Source organism: Cyberlindnera jadinii (assembly GCF_001661405.1).
Source record: "Cyberlindnera jadinii NRRL Y-1542 unplaced genomic scaffold CYBJAscaffold_8, whole genome shotgun sequence".
Lineage (NCBI taxonomy): Eukaryota > Fungi > Ascomycota > Saccharomycetes > Phaffomycetales > Wickerhamomycetaceae > Williopsis > Williopsis jadinii.
This window is the reverse complement of record NW_017963659.1, coordinates 499872-526120: the sequence shown is the minus strand read 5'-3', so window position 1 is coordinate 526120 and position 26249 is coordinate 499872. Positions and strand designations below refer to the sequence as shown.

The following is a 26249-nucleotide window of genomic DNA, read 5'->3' as shown; positions in this document are numbered from 1 at the left end:
CTGTAAAACCTCCACAGCTTCCGCATCCCTTCCTGTGGTAACCAAATGCTTAGGTGTTTCATCCATCTTCAGAACAAAGAGACGAGCTAGAGCAGCAGCTAGACAAATTGCAGAGTTGACGTACCAGCAGTACCTCCATCCTCTGTTTATACTAGAAGGACAGTATTCTGGTCCAGCACAAGAGTTACTTGGGATAAAAGCCCAAGAAATCAAAGCTGCGATGGTTTGTCCAATGCCCCAGAATAACGCCATGGAACTATTCATCCACTGGTACTTCGAAGGAAGGTACTCTAGAAAGACCGAGACATCTGTAGCCAAGTTACCTCCCGCAGCCATCGACGATAGAAACATAAAGATGCAGTACATTGGGTAGTTGTCTGTACCTCCAGTGAAAAATCCAAAAATTGAAGTGAGTAAAATGGAGGAATTGAACACCAATTTTCTACCAATGAGGTCACATCCCATACCAAACACAATAGACCCTGCAATGAGCCCTGCATAGAAGATCTCAGTCGATATTGGGAAGCCAGAACCTAGCATTTGGTAGTCGACATAGACTCTAACAGTTACTTGAACCATTTCCATTTGCGAATCTATGGAGTAACCACAGCCCGCAATACAAAATAACTTTGCATGGTACCATGTAAATCCAATTTCATCAATAGCATCATTGATGAGATGGATCTTTTCAGCGAGAACAGGGTCATTACCTTCAACTTCGACATATTCATTCTGTGGTGACACTCTTCCAGTCTCAATATCAAGACTTGAGTCCGATTGTACAACCTTTTGTGACAGGTTTTGCTTTTCGAAATTAAAGTCAGTCATCCTTGCTGGGCTCTCTAGTTCTTCATCTTGTGCTTCAGTGGGAGTTGCCTCTATCTTATAAGGGAACCTGAACAAGTTGTGGTCTATGGAGAGAAGTCAAACGGGAATGTACAACTAACGACGAGCCATGAAGATATCAATCCTGATAACATTATTCTGAGTGTTCCATCCAAAGATAAGACTCAAGGGATGATTAAGGGAAGTCGAGAGAGAACTCGTACGCCTCCCCACCGAGCCCAGCGGACCCACATTCCTTCCTCCAATTTCAAAGCATCGTTATTTTGAGCAGACATGCATCAATTCTCTTTATTCTCCCGTCGGTGTGTCGCTTATGGCAACAATGCTTTTCCACCTCGAGTTACAGTTAATGATAAATGTAAAGAACTGTTGGTTGATCTTACCAAGGCCGGCGACGTAGTTGACATTGAGATCACCACGTGGGAACCTTCTTAATTCCACGCAAACCTCTTGAAGAGAACCCTTCCAATGGCGTATTGTCACATTATCACAGTAAGAAACAATCTGCCTTCGAACAGCAATTACCTCGTACCCGATGTTGAGAGCTTATCTCTCTATCAGGCTGCTTAAAACATCATAATGAAGGTCGGAAACCGGAAGCGATTTTCCCTTCTCCCAACCCTGGTTTGTACACACTTCTCAGGCTTGCATCGGGTTTAGCCGCTAAATGCCGACCTTACCCCCAGCGCTGTACTTCTCTTCTACAGTGAGGGAAGAAACGATAGGGACTAATCTATTCACAGTTGGCTGTTTCAAGCTTATCACTCATGGTGTGAAGGTGGTTCGGTGTCACATACCCGATTCTGTGTTTTGAGCTGGCTTACCATCGACTGGGGAAAAAGCTGTGGTTCACTATCGTTTGAGGAAGAAGTTGTGGTGGTTTACAAAGGTGGTGTTAACCGCTGAGGGAGATAAATGGATTGATCTCTGCTTCCCCCCAGATGCATGCTTTCGAGATCATGAGATTGAGAGTATGTTAAGACTTTCAGGCCACTTTCATAGCTTTTAATGTGAGAAATACCATTAAGATGTGCGAAACTTGTAACTTTAACCGGGTAATAGCCCAGGCATCAGACTTAGTACTATTAGCAGACATAACGAGCAGTGTAAGCTTCGTTGCTTTCTAAATACCTCTAAGCATAGACAGACTCAGACTATTAACACTTACTTATATAGCTAAGGACATGGAATTCACTGGAAAACTCTCACAGTCAAGGTAGTTAAGCTTCCCTGGTAGAATAGTCAAGAAATTTCCATAAAGTTCCTATTCTAGGATACCCTAGACACTTCACATTGTTCCAGATCATTTAGTAGATTTGTGATCTACCAACTGTGGAGCAATCTCTAAACTGTAAATTACATCTGATCTTCTTTGTAGTTTTCGATTAATTACGAAAGCGGTGCATCTCTCAGATCACTGATAGATTGTGGATCATCATGCACAAGCTTGAAGCTTAGATGTCAATTCTCAGCACAACGCGGAGATCAAAAAGTGGCTTTTGGAAAGAGGAACTTCAAAGAACAGCCATGCGCCACTGGTTCCGACCATTGAGTTCCTAACTTCCCAAGCTCGGTAGCTTACCTAGCCGTGCAAAGGTAAGGTACCAAGAAGAGACTTGCACAATGATGAGTCAAATGCCTATGAATAACTTGCTGCTGATAACACACTACAATAGATATACCTATATTGATCTATCATATAGTCTCACTAGGACTGGATCCTAATAAGCGTACACTCTACAGAAGATACTTGTAATGATACTTAGATATTATGCAGACTGATTTAATCAGCGGCAGCTTATTCAGCTTTTATCTATTCTCCGAGTTTTTCATGGCACGCCATATTACCATATATGGACACATTTCCATTTCAGGTATTACCCGTAATCGTATACCGACAGATACTAGTTCTTCGAGTACCAGCTATTATACCACAAACCTTAATGACCAACTGTCATGAATGTGATATCTCACTTTGTGATCCAGAGGTTTATATATTGCCTCGCAACTGTTATCCGTTCTCGAAAAAGATACCCAGACAGGTGATGAGTAATGTGAAATGGACAGAACTCGAGACCCTATGGAGAAATGTGTGTATAGGGGCGGTTTCAAAATTGAAAATCTTGCATCCTCCGTTGAGAGAAAGTCCGCTGAAAAAGCACCGCTACCTGAGTCATTGACACCGGTTGTTTGGTTGAAAACGTGTTAATTGCCGATATTGCATATCTTGGCACAAACGAAAACAGACACAAAAGTTTGGAACATAACTAAAACGCCACAAACATTGAATGCAAGTTTTGAACTTATCTACCAAGCCATCATCCATGTTGGTCTGATAAATGTGGAGGTCTATACACATACGGAGAAGGAGGTCCGACAGAATCTTGATCTACAACTGTGGAGGTGCCCAAACGTTCGCTTAACAGGAGTAAAAGTGTCGATGCAAGTGTTGAACAATTTTGAGGTCCACATTGCAAATTGTTCGCTTATACGCGTGTTTACCTTTTTTGAGATGAGATATCTCGACTGAAACAGTCATTGACATTGTTTATGTGTTTTTGCTCTTCCTTTTTTCTCACTTTTCCTTCTCTATCTTCCACTCACAGTTTGGTTGGTACTTCGGTATAGAAGGATGATCTTTGGAATTATAAATTGGATGAATCTCGCAATACAAAAACCAATAACGACAATTTGTCTCCTCCTCAGAATCAGCAGACCAAATGTCAAAACGTACTGAACAAGTACAAGTCACCTCGGATGAGATAGTTTTGAAAGATGAACCATCATTTTGGAGAAAGGTCTTTCCAAAAGTTGAGTACAAGTCTCCTAGAGAGAAAAAGTTTGTCAGAAAAGTAGACTTGTTCCTCTTAACATGGACCACAGTTGCTTACTTTATGAAATCTATAGACCAAAGCAATGTGTCTAACGCATATGTATCTGGTATGAAGGAGGCGTTGAACTTTCAAGGAAAGGATTATAACTGGCTTGATACCTATTTCAAGATAGGTTACTCCATATCGCTAATTCCATCACAGATTCTCATGAACAAGGTAAAGCCAGCCTATTTGCTTAGTACTTTTGAGATCATTTGGGGTGTTCTGGTGGCCCTCTGCTCAATTCCAAAGTCTCCACAGGGGTTGTACCCTTTGCGTTTCTTTATAGGTTTCTTCGAGGCATCCAGTTGGCCTGGTATCATTATTACCTTGATGAATTATTATACAAAGGAAGAGCTCGCTACTAGGATCGGTATATTCCAAGCCTCTTACTACGCAGGTAACATGTTTTCGGGCTTTCTCCAATCAGCTATCTACAAAACACTGAACGGAGTCCATGGACTTGAAGGGTTTGAGTGGCTTTTTATCATCAATGGCTTGATGACCATAGCAGTTGGCCTTACTGGTTATTTCTTCATTCCAGATACTCCGCAAAATGGAGGTTCTAAGATTTGGATGAACGAGTCCGACGTTGAAATTGCTGTCGAGAGAATGCAAAGGGTAGGAAGAGAAACAACCAGAAGATTCAGATTTAAAGAGTTCTATGAAGTGTTTTTGGATTGGAGACTTTGGCTATTTTTGGCTGCATATTGTCCAAAGGCTTGGTGTGCAGCGTTTTCTTATTTCAACTTGTGGTTAAAGAGTATGGCGCATGAAGATGGAAGTCGTGTTTGGAGTGTTGAGCAAGTTAATCTTATTCCCATTGGTGGCAACGCCATCTCAATGGTGAGTGTGATTTTTTGGGCAAAGGTTTCTGACCTTACACAAAGTCCTGGATACGTCCTTGGAATTCAACTTCTCATTGACTTCTTCTCAAATATAGTTCTTGCAATTTGGCCATCGAATAATGGGATCAAGTATGCTGCCTTTTTCATGATTCCTATCTCAGATGGTGTTACTTCCTTACTGATTTCCCTTCTAGCAGAGGTGTATGCTCTTTCGCCTGAAAAGAGAGCCATTGCGACTGGTGCGGCTGTTGTCTTGGTCTATGCCAATAATGCATGGCTCACGCTTTATCTTTGGCCTGCTAACCAAGCTCCAAACTTCAAATGGGGTTACAAGATGTCCATTTTATTTGTCGGTGTCTCATTTTTTTCTTCGATAAGTTACGTCATCTTTGTTTACAAGAAAGCTGTCAAGAGAAATGAAGAGCTCAACAGAATTAGGGCTTCTGAAAATGGCGTAATCGAGGTTTCGGATCCTGAATTTGCAGAGGAAGATTCTGATTCGTTCAAAAATTACACGCACAATAAGTAAGGCATGCTTTCGTTATATGTTTGTATTCAACACGGATGTTATATTTCCTGCGACATGTTGAATGTATATAAACAGCGGTAATAGTTGGGCTGCAGTTGTTGTAGTTGTGAGGACATATTAAACCATATTAAACAACTGACTCGCTTCAAATCTACCCCACTATACTAAAACAGATTCTCAAAGTGGATACAAAAAGGTCTTGTTCTCCAAGTCTGTCAAATCCAATGTAGCCAGATTCACGACAACTTCTTTATCTTCGTCTTTGATGACACCAACCTTTTCACTGTTATCCATTTCTGCCAAACGCTCAGTGTTACGTTTTTTCAATATCCACCAAATGACAAAGCATAAAAATGGAGCAGCACTAAATGACAAAACAATCTGAACGATCCATGCGTTCTTGTAACGTGGAGAGTCGTTGGATCTCCATAGCTGCGGAGATATCAGGTTGGAAATACCCATGGCTATCATTATCGTAGCATTACGAACCATCTTCTTTGTGTAGCCAGAAGCTGTTGCTGAATTCCATGAGAACATAATGATGTAAGGGATACCAAACACCGGAGAAGCGAGACAGAGAGCGGCAAGAATACCGATCTTATTGTCCCATGGGAGAGCAACAGCGAGTATTGAACCAACAAATGATGGGATGGTCCAGAAGATCGCGGAAAATGCAGAGGTGTTTGGAAATTTCCACATGAAAGCCCAAGAGAGGATACAGCACACAACTGCGAACCCACCAGATGCAACTGAAACCAAGGTCGAATCCAAATTTGAAATACCGCCCATCTCTTCAAACAAAAGATTCTGTTGATACGGCAAATTGTTAGCCAACTGAGAAAAGAATATGTAGCCGAAAAAAAGCCATGTTATTGGGTCCTTCAATGCCTCTACAGCCTGGTACTTCTTGAAATATTTCTGCTCGATGGATGATCCTGTAGACTTCTGTACTCTACGAATGATCCAGATCTTCTCTTCGATCGAGAAACCCTTAACATTTGTTGGGTTGTCAGGATAGAAAAAGAAGATAAAGATACCCATAATGAAAGTGAGTCCACCAATAATAATCATAAAAATCTTCCAACCAGATATCGTATTCTCGGCGTATATTACACCGTAGGCGATGAAACCAGCTGGAATTGTCACACCAAGACAAGTGGAGTAGAATAATGGTGCAGCAGCAGCCTTTTCCTTCGATGTGAGAAATTGACCCATGGTATTGTTTAAGATTGGAACGACAACTGCTTCGACAAGGCCTAGGAAAAATCTAACAGCGTAAACACCTTGGAAATTGTGCATGGTACAACTTAGAAAGATGATTAAAGTCCACGATACTGTCAAGCCCGTAAGATAACGACCCACGGGGAGTTTTTGCAGAAGGTACACACCTGGTATCTGTCCAAGGATAAAGCCAACATAAAATAGAGTGTTGGCGTTATTGTATTCTCCTGTTGTGAGATTTGTGTCCTCAAAGAGTCCCAAGATGGCTGCATATGACAAAGTTGCCTTGTCCATGTAAAGCATGAGGTTCACAGTGGCAGTGAATGTAACAATGTACCAAGACACCTTTCTCGAGAGTTTGGCCTCTTGTTCTGGAGTAATCTCTGGTACCTGTGAATCCCATTCCTCCTGGAATTTGAGTGTGACATCAGCATCTCTTGAAGAAATAACTTTATATTGCTTAGAAAGTGAACCAGCAGCATCATTGTCTCCATTCAATGGCTTGTCAAATGAACTCTTCTCCAAAGTATGGAGCGAGTCAACCTCTTTAGACATATTGTTTGCTTTGGATGTCAAGAACTATGCTATCCATCCTTTGCCTTAGATAAAGAGCATCGACCTCGTTATATACTCGGAAAGCTCATCACGCGTAGATACACTAAACTGTGGCGTCTATTGAGGCAAAAATTTCCCTACCTCTAGCAATGGGTTTAAGATCAAATGTACTCTGCATGAAGAAGCGTCAGGCTCCCAATGCTTTTACTTGTACATCTTATTTTTTGTGCGGCTCCACGTTCCTATCTCCGGAGTCAAATTTTTTCAGCGATGAACGTTCACCTTGGTTTCACCACGAACAGAGACGTTGGAAAGGTACCACAAGTGGTTGCGTTTTTAGACAAAGCAGATTTGTGTAATATGATATAAACAGTGCAATGAACTTCAACATAATAGGAAATCTCCTCTATCAACGTGTTTTAAGTCACACTATTGTATGGCACGCTTTTAGAAGCCACACAAAAATTTTCATGAGAGTTTTCATGTACTTAAAGATGTATAGATATAGGGCTAAACTGGTGGTTTCACTTTCTTTTCCACCTTTCACCTTCATTTGTTGTGGCTTGAGACCTGCCAAATCAACGCAAAGCATCATTGGCAACTAGATTTCGTAGTTGTAGTCACTTCTGCATCTGCTGATCGTCATATATGGGAGTTGTGCGAAAGTTTAAGTGTTCATAAACTACTGTTTTTTTGCATTGTGTTCTCACTTGAAGAATTCCATGAGTGAATGAGTTCGACTATCTTTTGGTACAAAGAATGCTAAATTTTGACCGATACTGTTTAATAGACCACATCAATGTTGTTCTGCATGTTAGAGGTATATGATATGGATCAGATTCTTTAATTCATGCAGTATCTTTAATTTACGGCGTTTAAAAAGGAGAATGAATAGAACTCCACAGTTTTAGTAGTCATATTAAAGATAAATGACGACAGCAGCTAGAAAGGTACTTCGATTTGTGTTTCACAAGAAGAGCTTTATTGTAGGACTGAGGTGTTTATAACACCTTCTTTTATGAGTAACTGGTTATCATCTTGTAGACACATTGAATGTCCAATCACGTGATTTCACAACTTGTCAAAGTTTACACGAATAAAAGTGATCACGTTCCAGCTGTTTTGCTTTCAAGATTCAGTATTCTGACCTACATGGTTATATAAAGATTCAATAAGCTTTATTGCGATTTTACAAAAGAATGGAAGAAATAATCAACAAGAAAAACGAGGGGATTGCAAAGCGATCTGATACAGCAGCTCCAACGTAAGACGACAAAGATGGTATGTATCCTGGATCTGACGAATTTGGGAGGTAACCAGTGTAGTTAACCAACGACGTTTCGAATGTATTGGATACAGTAACGTCCTCACTAAATAGGGTTGTTGCAGTAAATGGGTCGGTTTGAAGAACAGAAGAAATGAGATCTGGGTCATCATTGTAATAGCTTACTAATGATGTGTCAGAATCACTCCAATATTCCGCATCTTCATTCAAGGAAGACGACAGATCGAATTCAAGGTTATTTCTTTTCATTAGACGATTGACATTGTCTTCCGGTGGTAGAATGGTGATATGAACGTCAATCGAATATGGAGCAGGACCTATCGCTTGTCCTGATATAGTAAGTGTAAGGCCTGATTGTTCGTCAATTGATCCTTGGAATTGGGCAGAGAAGTCATTTCTGGCAAAAGAAATATCTCCAGGAACATAAACTCCATCCAAACTCCAGAACACAGAAGTCAAGTAATAATTTGTTCCTGGATTTTCCCCCTGTATTTCAATAGAGCTCCATGGACCAAGTGCTGCTGGTATAAGGACACTCCAATGTGGTTGACCATCCAAGTAATAACCAGCGATATAACCCTCGTTAATGGGTGATAAAGTGGTAGAACTATCATCAGATGCAGTAGATTCTGCTTCTTGTTCGTCATCTGTCATTGAGAGCTGTGAACCCGTTTCCAAACTCTCTGAAATAGATGATACTTCGTTGAAACCACTGGTGAAATAAATTTCACCATTTGTTTCAGTCATAATAGAACTTGCCATTGACGTGGGTGCCTCACCATCATCGGCTGTAATGCCTTGTGGATCAGAAAACAGAGTTGTGGTTGGGTCAGGAATAGTACTGAAATCGTCTGTGACTGAAAGGATAGACTCCTGTGCGTCCCCCAATACTGGAGAATCTTCTGTGAGGGCTATTTCTTCATCAAATTCCAGTATAGCAGTCTCCCCATTATCATTGACATTTGTGATTGCAATGTGGACTGTAGCGTTATACGGAGCATCCCCGGTAGCTTGTGAAAATACTGAGAGAACAAGATCTGATGATTCATCAATCATACCGAAAAATTCTGCAGAATAAGAGTTCTCGCCAATGAATATCGAGCCAATAACATTGACCCCATCAATACTCCATTCAGCTGCTGTTATATTATATTGAGATCCTCCGTTGGACCCGCTTACTTCAACTGAGCTCCATGGCCCATAACTTCCATCAATATTAATAGACCAGCTGGGCTGTTCGCCAATATAATATCCTTGAATGAAGGTAGCTGATACTGTTTCTGTTGGGCCAGTTTCAGCGAACGTCATTGAGAATCCATTTTCTGTGGAAGAAATGGTTCCATTTTCTGATGTATTGCTGTCTTCAGATGCATTGGCGTCTTCAAGAATTATTGTGATAGTCTCAAGAACCGGGGTGGACGATTGTGAACTGTGCAATACAGTTGAAGAAGTGGTGAGGAATGAACCAGCTGCATCAGTGGTAGCATAGAAGATGACAGAACCACTATTGGTTTCTCCTTGATCGTCAATAACAGTGGTACCATATGGCAGTGGCATCCCGTCATCTGTAGTTGTTACGCCATTCGATGAGTTTAAACCAATGATGGAGGTAGAAGCATAAGCTAAAACATTCCCATCTTCATCAGTGTCCTCCCTGAAGGAAACAAGACCAGTTGCTAGCCCTTCAGGATCAGTAAATGTAGTAGTGAATGGAGTGACAACAAGTGCTTCAGTAGTGGAGGTTGTCAAGAGAGATCCTTCGTCGTCGGTTGTTACGTGGAATGAGATAACTCCCATCCCAACATTCCCGTCAACTGTATACACAGTGGTGAAAGGTGTAGGAATTCCAGCCAGCGAAGTGGTGGAGGTCGTCACCAGGTCGCCATATTGGTCTGTCGTCGCATAAAAGGAAATGATCTCTGTACGAAGGATATCTTCCTCATCCACATACGTTGTTGTTATCGGAACCGCAATTTGATCTAGGAAATGTAAGCTTGAAGTTGTGATTAGTCTTCCTTCGTTATCAGTCGTTGCATATAATGAAAAGACACCTGTCATGGTAACATTGTCATCCACTACTGTTGTCGTAAGCAACTCAGTGGACTCAGTGATTGTTGAAGTTGACACCGTGGTAATGAGTTCACCTTCACTATTTGTTGTCGCATAGAGGGAGACAATAGCAGTGAAGAGGTAGTCTTCACTATCGACATAGGTAGTTGTGAATGGCTTTGGAACCCCATCTAAAGAAGAGGTTGAAGATGTTGTCAACAAATCACCATTGTCATCAGTTGTCATGTAAAAGGTTACAACACCAACTGAAACTCCATCACCGATCTGCGTAGTAGTGAAAGCTCTCGGGATACCATCAAGCAACTCAGTTGTCGGCAACGTTACTAAACTTCCATCCCCATCAGTTGTAGCAAAGAAAGAAACAACACCTGTCTGAATTTGTTCACTTTCCACAAATGTGGTAGTGAAAGGCGATGGGACTGCAATAAGAAAGTTTGTAGTTGAGGTCGTTAGCAATGTGCCGTTTGTATCAGTTGTGAGATAGTTCCACACAATGCCCTCCCTAGTACTTTCATCTTCGGTTACAGTCGTGGTAAACTGCTCACGGACAGCAGCATTGGCCAACACAGAGACGGTTGAGTCGGTGACAAAGTTTCCAACTTCATTCGTCGTAGCATACAACGACACCACTGCTGTTTGTATCGATTCATTAGTTATGAGAGTTGTGGTGAATGGGGACGGCACTCCTAAAACTGGTAGAGTAGTAGATGTAGTAACAAATTCGCCATCCACATCTGTTGTTCCATAAAACGAAACAACAGCCAACTGCGTATCATCATCAATGGTGGTATGTGGGGCTGGTATTTCATTAACTGACGAAGTCCAAGAAGTAGTGAGTAGTTCACTATCATTTCCTGTAGTAACCAAAAAGCCGACTTTACCTGTTTGTAGGATGCCTTCTTCATCCACATAAGTGGTTACGAACTGAGTTGGAAGGTGATCCAGCATTTCAGTGATGGAAGACGTAATAAATACACCATCATCGTCAGTTGTGGCAAAGAAGGAAACAACACCGGATTCTATCTCAGTTTTTTCGTTCGTAAACGTTGTTGTGAATGGAGGAGGGAGATTCTTGTAGATATAAGTTGTTGATGAAGTCACTAGATTGTGCTCATCGTCTGTTGTTGCATAGAAGGACACTAGAGCTGTCTGAAGAGCATTTTGATCGTTGAGGTAAACTGTTGTGAATGGCGTTGGCATAGCAGACTGCAGTGAAGTTGTGGTAGTGGTAACAAGATTACCAATACTATCCGTCGTGGCATAAAACGAAACAATTCCTGATCTGAGATAACCATCATCATCGACAAATGTCATGGAAAATGCTTCAGGAACACCCTCAGGAGCTAGTGTTGTTTCGGTTTCAACCAGTTCACCATTAACGTCAGTTGTTCTGAAGAATGATATGACCCCAAGTTCTTCACTTATACCGTCTTCAACATAGGTGGTCAAAGGTGCTGGAACCTCATCCAGCGCAGATGTCGTTGAGGTGGTGACTAGAGCTCCGTCACTATCAGTAGTGACAAAGAACGAAATAACTGCAGCAGAATCATCATCACCCATAATATTTGTTTCAATCTGGCTTTGAATAGGCAAAGGATGGAAGGTTGATGATGTGATTAGTTTACCATCATCGTTAGTGGTAACATAGAACGAAACAACACTGTCTTCTCCGGATCCTGTTGTTGTGAAGGGAGTAGGAAGATCTTCAATGGTATCAGTGGTTGATGTAGTCACAAGATCGCCATCCTCATCAGTTGTTGCATAATGCGTAACAACTTGGATAAATGTGTTCCCTGTGGAATCAGTAGATGTGAAAGTAACAGGTGGAGCAATACCAGGAAGAACAGATGATGTAGAACTGCTATCAACGCTGGTAATATTAAACGATTCAACACCAGTTTGTATGTTTGCATCAGTTGTTGTGGTTTGAATGGACGAAGCTGATAAGGTGGCAAAGCCTCCCCCGGGAGCGAGAGTTGTAAATGGAGTTATAGAAATCAGTTCCCCTTCATTTGAGTAGTCAAATGTATGATCCATGCTTTCGAATATTGTTAGTATTTCATCTGTCGTGTGAATTAGAAAGCTGACATACCTTGCATTCAGCGTAACCTCTGTCGTTAAAAACAATCCACTTCCATCGGTAGTTGCAAAGAAAGAGACAATACCTGTATTGAGCTCCCCATCGGATTCCATATAGGTTGTTGTGTGCGGGCTTGGAACCCCTTCAATAATTTGAGTGGTTGAAGTTGTTACCAACTCACCAGATGAATCAGTCGTTGCGAAGAATGATACAATCCCAGTGTGAGCTATCCCATTGGAATCTGCAAAAGTGGTTGAAAAGGGTGTTGGTATCAAAGTTGTCGAAGTTGTGATGAGATTCCCATTTGCATCAGTGGTTGGGTAAAATGACACAACACCAATTGCAGCATCGTTGAGCTCATCAAAATATCTAGTTGTGTAAGGATCTGGGATATCTGATATAACGTCAGTGCTTGTATATGTTGTAAGGGCTCCCTGGTCATCTGTCGACGCAAAGAATGTAACAATACCTGTCTGAATAACTTCATTATCGTTAACAAAAGTGGTTGTATAAGGCGATGGGGGATTTAGCAGTGCTTCCAGGGTAGAAGTTGTCAACAGATCACCATTCTCGTCAGTTGTCACATAAAATGAAACGATTCCAGTTTGAGCAATCCCAAAATCATCAGCAAACGTAGTTGTGAAGGGAGTAGGAAGAGTATCGAGTTCTGAAATTGTTGAAGTTGTGATCAAACTTCCAGCATCATCGAGTGTAACGAAGAATGATGCAACCCTTGTTTTGATCTCTCCTTCTTCTCCAAAAACAGTGTCGGTTATTGGTCCTGGAGGTCCATGAGCCTGTGAAGTTGTAGACATTGTGATCAATTCACCATTTTCATCGGTTGTTGCATAGAACCAAACAACTTCTGCACCCAAAGTACCTTCCGCATTAGTAGTGTAAGGATCAGGAATGCCATCCAACAGCGATGTTGTTGAATCAGTTACCAGATCACCTTCATCATTGGTTGTAGCAAAGAAATACACAATTCCAGATTGGACATCGTCATCATTATCAGTAAAAGTTGTAGTGTAAGGAGAGGTAGTTGCAGTCACAATATGAGTTGTTGATGTCGTCACAAGGTTTCCACCAGTATCTGTTGTAGCATAAAATGACACTGTACCGGATTGTATTTCATTGTTAGCATCAGTGAATGTAGTAGCATAGGCAGCAGGTATACCAAGAACATCCAAAGTTGACGTTTCTGTTACTAAGCTGCCATAATCATCAGTCGTTACATAAAAATTGACGATTCCAGTTTGAGCTGTGTCATCGTCATAGTATGTCGTGGTATATGGAGTCGGAATCCCATCCAACAAAGAAGTTGTTGAGGTGGTTATCAAATTACCAGCTTCATCCGTAGTAGCAAAGAATGATACAATACCCACCAGGGCCTGTTCTTGCTCGTTAGCGTAAGTTGTTGTATACGGAGTTGGGACTCCTTGTGCCACCAAGGTTGTAGATGTCGTGTGCAACAGTCCAGCATCATCCGTAGTCACAAAGAAGGACACAACACCAGAGTGAATATCATCATTTTCATCTGTAAAGATCACAGATATCGGACTCTGAATGCCTTCCACGATTGAGGTCGTCACTGAAGTAACGAAATTGCCATCATCGTCAGTCGTTGCGTAATAAGAAACAACACCGTACTGTGCCAGGCCTTCGTGATCAGCAAATGTTGTCGTGTATGGTGTTGGGATCTTCTCAAGGATTTTTGTTGTATCGGAGGTCACCAGGTCACCGTTGCTTTCTGTTGTCACGTAAAACGATACAACACCACTTTGTAAATCTCCCTCACCACCAAGGAAAACAGTAGTGAAAGGTGCTGGGAGACCATTAAGTGATGATGTTGTGGATGTAGTTATTAGCTCACCGTACTCATCAGTGGTAGCATAATGGGAGACGATCCCAAAGAGATCATCGCCATTTTGATTTTCATATAGCGTTGTTAGTGGTGTTGGTATACTGTTAATCGTAGATGTAGTAGTCTCAGTAACTAGAATTCCGTCTTCATCAGTGGTTGCATAAAATGAAACCACGGCAGTTTGATATCCCATCTCTGCTGCTAAAGTCGTCGTGAAAGGAGCGGGAATGATATCCATTTCAAAAGTAGTAGACGTTGTAACGAGTGAACCATCATCATCAGTGGTAGCATAAAAGGACACTATTTCAGTGTGAGCTAAGCCGAAACTGTCCAAGTGAGTTCTTGTATATGGGGATTGAAGTTCCTCAACTGTTGATGTTTGATCCCCCTCAGCAAATGTAGCGACAACTGGACCAGTAACATCAGGGGTTGCAGTTATCGCTATAGGGCCTCCATGATCCTCCGTCATGGTAGAAGGAGAATCAACACCATTTTCCCAAGTTGATTCATTCCAGTAAATTGGGGTGGATGTATGTGGTGATCTATCATCAAAGATCGTTGTTTGTGTGGTGACAAGATCACCAGCATTATTTGTTGTGACATAGAAAGAAACAACACCAGTTTGTACACTCTCACCGTCTTCCCAAATAACGGTAGTGTAGGGTTGAAGCTGGTCATGAATTCCTGAAGCTTCTTCTATTGAAGAGCTCACTGCCTCTGGACTTGAGTATGTCGTTTGGACTTGGGAAGAAGTACGTGTTTGACGAGATGAACCCAAATCAGCGCTCAGAACTGCGGCTTGGTTACAATTTGACGAAGACATATCGCTGCAAGCATAGCTCAAACTTGTGGAGTACACTCGACAGTTCAGCAAGTTCACTGCTCCACAGACTATGCCGTCCAGCAGCTGTGTTGCAGAGGACCCGATGTTGCCTGTATAAAAGGACAAGTATTCAACATCGCCATTTCGATCATATGTACTCCATGTCCAACTTACATACTGCAAGGTGCAAAAGCTCAGGACAGATGTGATGATTGTAAGCTGGGGAAATGTCGCTGTGTATGAGGCTATCAGTTCACCCTGCTCTAAGTTGACAACACCTGCGAGATTGGAGATGTCGGAGCCACTATAAGCAGCAACGAGATCCGTGGCGTAAATAGGATCCTCAAACCGAAAGTACCAAGTGAGTGTGAATTGCCGGTAAGTAACTGGGACAAATAGAACAGTGGATCTTGTGGTCTCACCCCTAATGGTGTACATGTACGAGTAAGCTCTATCTCTTAGTGCTCCAGATAACGTCTGATAGTAGCACAAGTGTGATAGAGTTCTAGCAAGGTTTAGCTGGGTTGTAACCGTAGTAAAACCAACATTGTATATCTCAGCACTCTGTGCAAAGACAAGAGGAATCACGAGCAATAATTTCAAAACAAAGCTTGCTAATTTCATGGCTGAACCTTTTGTTTATGGAACTCATGCTAGATTGGCTTTATCGAGAATGTCAAAGAAGGTGGTTTAAGTACCGTCGTGTTCTTCGAATGACACCCCATGATCAGCTGAGCCTCGAGTTGTTGAGTCACTAAATCTAGGGTGTACGCATTCGAGAGAGTGACACATCCCATATAATTGGTGCATGCATATTGATCATGATCAATTCTGAATCTGCTGGTGATGCCGAGATTTAGCAACTGAGAAAAGATACTCGTTCTCACATCGAGTTAGACGGAGAGCTGGTTGAGTGAGAAGTTTTGTTCTCAATGAGTTGTTTCTTTCTCTTTGCTGAAAAGGAAACATATCAGAAATAAGTCCTTTTACTCCATTTATTCGTGTCATGACCTTGAACTTGTTTGGTTATATCGAGCAAAAAGACCACCAAGACTATCTTTGCATGTACAACTGTAAATAAAACCACAGACCAGAGTTTACAGTATCCCCATGAAATGGGCATCGGCGAAATCAAAAGATCTGTTTGATTGGGTAATTGGTTTATACTTCTGGGCCACATCATCTCATTAAGACCCCACTAACTTCTGCTCTGCTAGTCATTCGTGCCCTAAAATAAATGGGATGTTTCCAATGCAATTCGAATGACACTCCCTGTGACCCAGATATGTCTTCTCTTCTAAAGACACCCTTAATCTGATCAACTGTATGTGGCATTAAGACGAGCAGCCAAATACTCTCCTGCTGTTATTGGTGGATATCTCTTGGGGTTTGTATCTGAATAGGTGCCTTCCAATGCATCGATGACCTTATCCTTATTTGCACCGATGAAAAACGGAATAGAATAGCGTGCTTTAGAAATGCCATTTGCTGAATCCACGGGTGGATTTGTCACTCTATGAAGAGTTGAGATGAGTTGATTATTTGACCATCTCATCAGGAAGTCACCCGTGTTGACAATGATTGTGTTTTTGATCTGCGGAGCTGGAATATAAGTACCCTTGTTGAAGGGATCCTCGACTTGTAATCCACCGCAGTCATCTTGTAGAAGCATCGTCAAAGTCCCAAAGTCTGTATGTGATGCAACTCTTTCAGCTTTACCTGTTTTCAATGACTCTTCATCCGTTGAAGGGTAATGAAGAAGCCTCAGTTGATTGTCGGACTCGTCATGATAAGGCAGGAAGAACTCCTCTTCAAGGCCCATTCCCAATGCAATTGCTCTCAAAAAGAGCTTACCAGTTGCATCACATACCTTGAAATAGTATTGGCAGTACTCTTTGAACCCCGGGATGTCGTCTTCATCTGGCCAAATGTTGTAGAATTGCTTGTTATTCTCATTGCCAAGGTCGAAAGATTCCTTAATATCTGGGACTTTCCGAAGCTTATCCACCTCCTTTTTGTCGAAAACCATTTGCACAACCTTTTCTTTGCCAACGTGTGACCAACCTCTGTGATGGGCACCTTCTGGAGGGTGCGAGCATTTGGCCTTTTGAGACTCGCTGAGATCAAAGAACTTCTTTGACCATTCAAACATACGTCGTTGATCAGTTTCAGGGATTCCATGGTTCATGACATACATGAAACCAACCTCTCTCATCATCTTCACCATTTCCTTCCCCACTGCGAGTTTCCCTGCTTTGGTACCCTCATGGAACTGCTGGAAATCGATCACTGAGACGGTGGACTGATTGTGGGACATTGTTCTAACGTATTACTTATAACGACGGGACGTAGAACCTCAGGTAACAAGAGAAGATTCAAAGGTCTTTAGCAGCACATATCCCCTTGATAGTAGTTGCTTAGTGAACTTCTCATGAATCAATATCAACAGGGTTCCTCAAAATACCGATGCCACCACACTCGTTTCATATGTGTGTAAATTTTCTCCACCAAGAAAAGTGGAGGAATGTCGTTGGAGTTGGAGGACTAGAATCTCAACAAGAAGCGATGTAATCAATCTGACAACTCTATTGGTTCTAGCTCCGTATTTCTTCAGATAAGAGAGGGTAATCTATTCTCAGCGTGGAATGTAACACATTCTGAGTTGTATAAGGATAAATTGAATGGAGGTTGTATTATGGTTATGACTGGGTAGAACTTGATCAAACTGAGGGCTCATCAGCTCAGGGATACGATGGTCCTATTCTGAGGTGAAAAGATCTCGGAGTGTGGCTTCAGTATACAATTGCATGTATAGAATTCACTGTGACATGCTACAGCCAGCCTTGTTACAGACAAGAGTAGCTTTTCCGCAGCTGTAAATAGATCATTTCCCATTTGCTGAAGCAGGCGAACTACCATTGGGATATTGGGGTATAAAGCCAGGGAACCTTTCCTCAGAAGGTAACGACACCAATGGCCTTCAAGGGCTCCTATACTAACATTGTGCTCGTGGTGGCTGATGTCAAGTCCAAATGTGCCCCTAGGGTCCAGTTCTGGGGCTAATGGACACATGGGTTCTTTTACACGGCAGACAAGAGCACAGCAAAAGAATAAACAAACCCACACAAACCTTACTTGCCCACTCTATGGAGTTTCCTGCTGTCCACTTGGTGCAGAACACTGTGAATATCTCATTGATTACGACAGCACCGACATCGAGGCGTCTTGCCGAAGTAATTCTTGGTCGTCTTGATATTGCGAAAGATAAGCGTTTCAGCCGCAGTTTCCATGTAGTTTTAGTGCTCGCAGCTTCTTTCCTACTGCTGTCCGAGAGCCTGATTAAGCACACCAGCTCAAAATCAGCTTGTGAAAGCCATCTCCTACGCTATGAGCTCATTTCCGTTAGCTGAATTCTCTGAGCCAACACCAAACCAGAGATTGAAGAGAAATATCGTCCCTAATTTACCAGTGTTTGATGAAAGAGCTTTCCATTTAATAAAAGCTCTTTTGTTGTTCTAAATTTAAGCTGTATTTTTCACCTAACATTTCCAGCGAATGACTCAAAAAAAATTGTCATGGATATTTACTTTTTCTACAGGGGGGTCGTTGGAGTAATCTTATAATCCACACCTGTGTAAAAATTAACTGTGGGTACTTGGCTTCTCTTCACTTGGAACAGATACTCTCGTCCATCCTACGCACTTATAAGAACATAGGGTGGAGCCCTCTAACCTCCAGAAAGTGCATCTTGTTGTATGCACTCTTGAGAGACATTTGACCTATGTCTTTTTCTTTGCACCTGCGCGGGATGACAAAGGCTAGCAGAAGCTGGCCCGAGAGGCTTCAGGTTCCCACGGAGGAGGGCCGCCAGAATGATCCCTTGACGAACAGAGACCTGATTCCCTTTGGGAAGGATAGACGGACGTGGACAGCGTCGGCGTATGCGATGTATTGGGTTATCGAGGCATGCTCTATCACAGGTTATACCACTGGTTCTTCGCTTGTCGGGTTCGGATTAAGCGTCAAGCAGTCCGTCCTGTGTTCATTTGCCGCTGGTATAATCTACGGTATGTTCGCTGCGCTGATGGGAACAATCGGTGCTTATCATCATATCGGATACCCTGTTCTTGCCCGTATGGTTTATGGCATTTACGGTGCCAAATTTGGTATTGTTCTACGGATCATTACTGGGATCATTTGGTGGGGAGTCCAGGCATACTATGGGGCACAGGCCGTTGCTGTGATGCTCGGTTGCCTCAGTCCGTCCTTTTTAACTTGGGATACTTTTAACAACAGAAACGACATCACTTCTGCGAATTTGGTTGGGCTGGTGGTTTACTGTGTCCTGATGGTGCCTTGTCTATTCATCAAACCTGAAAATTTGCACTGGTTCTTCAGAACGGTCACTTTCTTCATTGTCGGTACGTTCTTTGGGATGCTGGGGTATTCCGTACAACATGCTCACGGAGTTGGTGAGTTATTTAGCCAACCTTCCGGTAACTACCCCAGCGGATCTCTTGGTTGGGCATGTGTTCAGGGCATATTTTCCGTGCTAGGCAGCGCTGGAACTGGCATACTGGGACAGTCAGACTTCACACGGTATTCTACTACAAAAAGAGGTCCTATATATGCACAGATGATTGGCGCACCTACGGCTCTGGTATTTGCCTGCGTCATGGGAGCAATAACCACATCTGCATCCAAAGAATTCATGGGTGAAGTGATATGGAATCCGATTGCACTGTTATGTGCCATCTTGAAGTATAATCATTTCAATTCCGCCTCACGAGCTGCTGTTTTCTTTGCCTCGGCGTCGTTTGTTGCACAACAGCTTGCGATCAACCTTTTGTTCAATTCCTTGTCATCTGCTATGGATATGGCCGGTCTATTTCCAAAGTACATCAACATTAGAAGAGGCACATTCATCGTCATGGCTATTGGCGTCCTTATCTGGCCCTGGAAGATTCTGACAAGCGCCAAAGCTGTCATTGTCTTTGGCACTGGATGGGGTTGCTTTGCCTCTGCACAAACGGGCAACGTCATTCTGAAATATTTTGTCACATACAAGAGGAAAATCCTCCTAAAGGACCTCTACATCGATAACAAGCAATCCATTTACTGGTTTTGGGACGGCATCGACTGGAGATCTATCGCATCCTTCTTCATTGGAACCGTTTTCCTCATTCCGGGCTTGGTGTTTGACTGTGAGGATAAAACCCGTGGAGGCTGGACCTACATTTACAGAATCTCTTACCTCGTAGGCATCGTGTTCTCAATGACAAGCTTGTTTCTGCTGGAGAGGATCTTCCCAAATAAAACTGTCCAACCAGGTACCAAAGTTGACGATGTCTACACCCCCGACGGCAGCTTAATTGAAGAGATCTGCACCGTGGGTGACTCCACCAGCCTTGAGCTTGTGAGCCTGTCATTCTCATCGAAACTATAGAACTGAAGTGCCACCCTTGTTTACTTTCTATCATTCCCCCGTCATTTAGTGCTTTCCTTTTACATCACCTTACGTGCCTTTGCTGTGTAGAACTGGGCCAGATTATGTACTCTGTTGCAAGCCTGGCATGACAAAAATGACTGGGGCAACACAACATCCAAACACCCCACCACCTGACCCCTGCAACAAATCCCACCAGGGCGGCTATGAATAACTTTTAAGTTTGGAAATGTGTCCCCTGCCGAAAATTTGTCTTAGTTCTGTGCTGTTTCTTCTTTTTTGCTTTGTTACGAATTTCAATGACAACTTTGCAGGCAGAATTGCGGAACAAAACAAAGCAGAAAATAACAAAACAAAGCCCACCAGATCGACCAATAACGCTGCTTGAAGTTGAGAAATGGACGTCGAGGTGGACCGGAAATTCGAGTGTTCGTTCCCGGGCTGTGGGAAGGCGTTTAAAAGAAGAGACTATTTAACGAGACATGAGGGAAATCATTCAAACGTCCGACCTTTCCAATGCCTCCTGTGCCAGAAGTCGTTTGCCCGTAGGGATCTTCTTGACAAGCACTTCCGCTCGAAGAGCCATCAACTGGAGCTACTGAGCAAGGATAACAGCAGGGTCACAGAGACGTTCAACATAGATTTGAACTCTGCCAATCAACTGTTTCCGCCAACAAAGCGGTTGAAGCCGCTGCAACACGATGATGAGAAAAGCTCCCATGCATCGGATGCTGATCCCTTTGATAGTGAGTCTATTGAAAACCTGATGAACTGCGGGAGGTTCTCTAACGTTGCAAACGCGATTGAGGACTCGTTTGGGTGGTTATTTGGATCTGCCACTCCATCAGAGGTGAGCTTTGATCCGAGGGAAGATATCAGCAAGACGTTGCATGCTAATCAGGAACTTCAAATAATGGAATTCGGAGTCAGCGATGATACACTTATAAAGCTGCAGCGCTTTATCAGGAATGAAACTAAGCTTAGCGACCACATAATGTCAAGGGAAAACGTTAATGTTTATCTCACAAGCTACTGGCAGTTCTTTGGTGCAGTTTTCCCGCTTATTCATAGACCTACTTTGGACCTCAATGCCTTTGAAAAGTATAACTTGGGTATATACTTCCTGCTATCTTTAATAACACTTGGAATGGCATGTTTGGGATCTTCACAAGTACCGCCACAGCACGCACGTCTACAGTCTATCGAAATTCAAAGAGCGCTGAGAGGTCACATCCATCACCTTTTGGATACCACCGAGTACAACATGTCAACAATATCGTTGAAGTTGGTTCAATCTGCCCTTCTAAGTGATATTTTCCACTTGTACTATGGTGATTCCCAACAGCACATCAAATTCACCATTCATCATCCAGTTATCATTAACATTTTGAAACAGATGGAGCTGTACGTAAACTTGACCGAACCGTACTTAGACCCACAGGATGTGGACTTCATCAAGTGGAGCAACTGGGTGCGATACGAAAGCTTGAAAAGAATTGCATTTTTTGCATATATCCTGGATACCCAGAGCTCCTTCTTGATCGGTACTTCCTCTTCTATTTCAGTCTTTGACGTTCAGTTGGAACTGCCATACACGGACTCTGTTTGGATGGCACCGGACGCTGTCCATTTTGCAGCAGCATATCGTATGTTACCTCGTGATTTGGTCGCAAGGAGAGACTATGCCAATCCTGGCACATTGGAAAAACGATATCAAATTAATAAGGAGGATGTTATGTCAAATGGTAATCTCATACCAAATGTTAAGTCTGAAAGTAGATGGCCAAACTTTCTCTGGAGTATAAGACGGTTGATGCAACCATACACAGGTGGACAAGAGGAGTATCACCTCAATTGTTTTTCTCAATTTTCAAGGTTTGTCTTGTTGCATGGTGTCTTATCGCTTGTGAGGGAGTTGAGGACTAGAAACGTTTTCATGACTGAGAGTAAGGAGAGTGCAAAAGCTCTCAACACCATAGCTGCAAGAATTGAACATGCTTTTTTCAGCTGGCGTGAGTACTTTCACCATAATATCGCCGTTGCAAATGCTGCCGCGTTACAAGATCTACCTACCTTGTTGAACAGATATGATGCCTCGCCGCTTTTTTGGGCAAATATTACTCTTTTAAACTGTGGGCTTATGGGTCTGTACAGTAACTTTGGTATGGTTGTTCAATACTCTAAGACGGTGATCAAATCACTCAATTCAGAGCTTTCAAGCGTTCTGATCAATTCCCCAGGGAAGCTAAGGTTTGATGCAATTGAAACAACAAAAAATAAAATTCTCATCATCACTTGGGCGAAGTCCAAAGACGGAGAATATGCATTGACGCAGTCATGTCTGCTGTTGCAGACAATCTTGTCAAACCAGAGTATCATTTCAAGGGTACCACATGTTGCTTACTCTCTTTATCTTGCAACCCTGGTTTGCTGGGCTCAACAACAGAGTTCAGATCAACTGGTGGGCAATTATGAAGACCTCCCTTCTGAAGAACATAGAAAAAGAGCATTTAATTTCCTCACCAATGCTCTACAAAGGACACAAGAGATCAGTAAACTTGAGTTGAGATCTTTGATGTTACAGGTTGTCGATGCTCTAAGAATAGAGAGTGATCCTGAAGATCTTTTATTGAAGGAATTATTGGTACTTGCTAACACTATCTAAGTTAAGGCATCTCTGTACCTCTCCAGTGCGATCTTTCTCGACTCTTCCCTATCAACAATTGGTTCTGGATAATCCTTGGTTGGTGGAGGCTTGTGTATTTCCTTTGAATCTAAATGAGCGAGTTCGGGTACCCATTTCTTGATAAAGTGACCTTCTGGGTCAAACTTTTGACTCTGAGTGTAGACGTTGAATATTCTAAACCATGGTTGGCCATCTACCCCTGTAGATGAGCACCAACCCCATCCACCATTGTTGGATATGAAATCTGCATCCACAAGATGATGGTGAAACCATTTTTCACCCATTCTCCAATCCTGTAGAAGATCCTTACACAGGAAACTAGCACAAACCATCCGTAGTCTGTTGTTCATATATCCAGTGTTCAACAATTCACGCATCGCTGCATCAATAATGGGAAATCCTGTACGTCCGAGACACCACTTCTCAAATCTTGAAGTATCAGAATGCCACGCTATATCCAAAGAACTGAAATTGAACGGTGTGTGAAGCATCAGAAAGGGCCAATTGACAATTACATGCCTGTAAAAATCTCTCCATGCCACCTCCTTGATGAATGTTGCTATTCCATTATCACCACCAACTATCTTACCTTTGTTGAGCTTCTGTGATTGGAAAACTATTGTTCTGGTTGATATCGATCCAATAGAAATATAAGGACCAAGCCTGGAAGTGGTCTCCTTCGAAGGATAATCTTTTAGCTTTTCATAGCTCTTTACTTTTTTGAACCATTCTTTTAGTAATTTATTTGCAGCATTCTCCCCGGCTGGAAGACTAACGTGACCCTCCACACCAAATTGTGACAAGGATTCCAATGTAAAGTCATAATCCAGAGAATAATCATCATCTTCATCATGTTCATTGCCAATTTTGGGAAATTTATGCGTAATTTTGTGAACTTGGATTGTATTCTTCTTTAGATGTTCATCCCATTTTTTATACCAAGGAGTAAATTTAGAGTATTGTGTGCCCTTCCCCGTTGATAATGTTAACGGTGGCACAATACACTGATCATCAAAGATATGACACTTGAGATTAGATTTCATAACTTCAATGTCCCTTGCCATCTCGTCATATTCGTACAAGACGTTGAAGTAAACATTTGCAGCTTTGAACCTAGATTGAATCAAATCTTCAAACCAATTGGCAAAGTTCACGGTTTTATCATTGGCATCGTCAAGATATAGAACTGACAAAGGTATCCCATGCTCTGCGAGACTATTCTTTAACACCTCCAGAGTTCTCAATATAAGATCAATCTTATAAGCACTTTCGAGGTGATCCTTCCAGAACTTTGTTGAAATGACGTACAGACCTATTGGCTTAGCACCGATAGTTCTTGCGGTTTCAGTCATGTGCCAAAGAGCAGTATTATCTTGAACTCTTAAATCATTTCTAAACCAGTGAACAAGGTTTTTGGCTTCTTTGTCAACTTCTTCTGAATTTTGTAATGCCTTCAATAAGTCAATTGGCCGTTTTCTAGTTCCATTGTTCCACTGATTCGCACGTTCGATAGTGATGCCTTTGTAATCACCAACAACATCTGTGTATCTTCTGAAATCTAGTTTGACCCTTTTCATCACTTGGCTACTTGATGTTGAGAGCTTGTGGGAAGATGGTGAATGAATAAATTTGATTGCTCTTTTTCTCCTCATATTTGATAGGCAACATGTATGTATAGACGGCAATGTATGGCACCAACGTCCAGTGTCTCCTTATCCACAATTCTGTACGACTGCTACCCGGTTCTGGTTACATCACGATACCCAGTAAGCAGAGCTTTTCGCTTCCGGTGCCAATGTAGATTTCAGACCACTATCTTTTCTTTGAATATACCGTTCTCAGTTGGTACCGTTCCTATACAATAGCGGTATTTGCAGTTTAGACACGCTGGTGAGATTATCTAAGGGTGGAACCTCTTCTAAGAGTTTGTTAAACCAGATTCATAATTCTCCAATGACCAATGTCGCTGGTGTTCAATGTCAAAACTGTATTTCATTGTGAATATGTACACTTCAAATCCTATATACCATGATTGTATCCCCCATCCCGAGGCTCTGGATGATGATACAGAAGAGTGATAGGTCAATTCGATGACGAAGCGTGAAATATGCCACAACGAACGATGTATTTCATTTGTACAAATCTTTGTTTTAAAACAATTAGTTTGAAGAGTCCCCGGTACTTTGTCATATAGTTTGGTTATGTACCTTCAGGAAAGGACCTATTAGTCAAGAGGTATCTCCACCCAGTAGCCTGTGTGATGTCCGGATTTAACATGGCATAATTTTCTGGGACCAAACTTCAATTGGACATTCTTTTCTTTCGACAATAAGGGTGTCAATTCTGGAAATAATCCGGTTAACTGGTTTCTGTTTGCTGATATTACATTTATTTAACATACTTTGTGGTTTATTACATGTTCAAAAATGTTCTATGCTGTGGATTGGATTTTTTAAGTAGTATTTTTCTAAAATTAAATTACATTTTGAAAACGGAATGAAATTAAACTAGAGAAAAAATAACAGGAGATCAATTAAACTGTAACAGAATTAGAATAAGGATTTATATACACAAAAGATGTTATATGATCAGCTCTGAATCCTTAACTTCAAGGTAACATTCGGCGCGACTAAGTAATAGAGCTTTGTATGAGGTTGATCATTCCCCACACCAGACTAATATATCGAACATCAAGATCCATTTCAAAAACATCTACAGAACAAAGAGCCCTATTTCATATTGTGGAGCATATACATCAATTTCCATGATACTTTGATTAGTTTCTCCGGACAGTTCGTTCAGTACTGTTATCGACGCCATTGAGTTGCGTGTTGATATTTATAAACCGTTTGAAACATCGGAGTACAGCGCGTACCGAGTTACATGCCTTCTATTGACTATTATACTACTCAACAGAACGTAAATATTTCTTGCTATAGCTCAGCTTGATATTGAAGAACCATATCTACACGCTTTCATTGGGGAGAAGTCTCGAGCTATAGTCTCATACAAAGGACAGTTATGACTTCAGTTATGTAAAATAGTCCTACTAATCGTTGCCAGTGCCTTGACATTTCACGTACATTTTCTGCCAAACGTCTACAGCTAATGCTAATACAAACA

The 26249-nt window shown here is 41.9% G+C and overlaps 7 protein-coding genes across 7 annotated transcripts; 3 read left to right on the top strand and 4 right to left on the bottom strand.

Moving 5' to 3' along the window:
* On the bottom strand, positions 1-993 carry CYBJADRAFT_98081 (MFS general substrate transporter; the record flags this gene model as incomplete). Its single annotated transcript, XM_020218044.1, has 1 exon — positions 1-993. A coding segment is annotated over exon 1 (828 nt), but the record flags the coding sequence as incomplete, so codon positions are not given.
* Positions 994-3566: 2573 nt separating this feature from the next.
* On the top strand, positions 3567-5096 carry CYBJADRAFT_128321 (pantothenate transporter; the record flags this gene model as incomplete). Its single annotated transcript, XM_020212758.1, has 1 exon — positions 3567-5096. One exon carries the CDS (start codon positions 3567-3569, stop codon positions 5094-5096), a length of 1530 nt encoding a protein of 509 aa, XP_020070206.1.
* YCT1 (Yct1p) lies at positions 5090-6929 on the bottom strand. The gene has a single exon (XM_020215269.1). The coding sequence runs from the start codon at positions 6870-6872 to the stop codon at positions 5274-5276; it is 1599 nt and encodes a 532-aa protein (XP_020070205.1). The 5' UTR covers positions 6873-6929; the 3' UTR covers positions 5090-5273.
* A 9383-nt stretch (positions 6930-16312) lies between these two features.
* On the bottom strand, positions 16313-17311 carry CYBJADRAFT_128417 (isopenicillin N synthase family dioxygenase; the record flags this gene model as incomplete). The annotated part of the gene is made up of 1 exon (XM_020212766.1): positions 16313-17311. The coding sequence occupies one exon, from the start codon at positions 17309-17311 to the stop codon at positions 16313-16315; it is 999 nt and encodes a 332-aa protein (XP_020070204.1).
* A 1064-nt stretch (positions 17312-18375) lies between these two features.
* Positions 18376-20628, top strand: CYBJADRAFT_168214 (uncharacterized protein). Its single transcript, XM_020215268.1, has one exon. It carries the CDS (start codon positions 18803-18805, stop codon positions 20438-20440), a length of 1638 nt encoding a protein of 545 aa, XP_020070203.1. The 5' UTR covers positions 18376-18802; the 3' UTR covers positions 20441-20628.
* Positions 20629-20757: 129 nt separating this feature from the next.
* On the top strand, positions 20758-23245 carry CYBJADRAFT_168213 (uncharacterized protein). Its single transcript, XM_020215267.1, has one exon. The coding sequence runs from the start codon at positions 20838-20840 to the stop codon at positions 23103-23105; it is 2268 nt and encodes a 755-aa protein (XP_020070202.1). The 5' UTR covers positions 20758-20837; the 3' UTR covers positions 23106-23245.
* On the bottom strand, positions 23025-24773 carry PHR1 (deoxyribodipyrimidine photo-lyase PHR1). The gene has a single exon (XM_020215266.1). It carries the CDS (start codon positions 24701-24703, stop codon positions 23102-23104), a length of 1602 nt encoding a protein of 533 aa, XP_020070201.1. The 5' UTR covers positions 24704-24773; the 3' UTR covers positions 23025-23101.
* Between the last annotated feature and the right edge of the window lie 1476 nt (positions 24774-26249).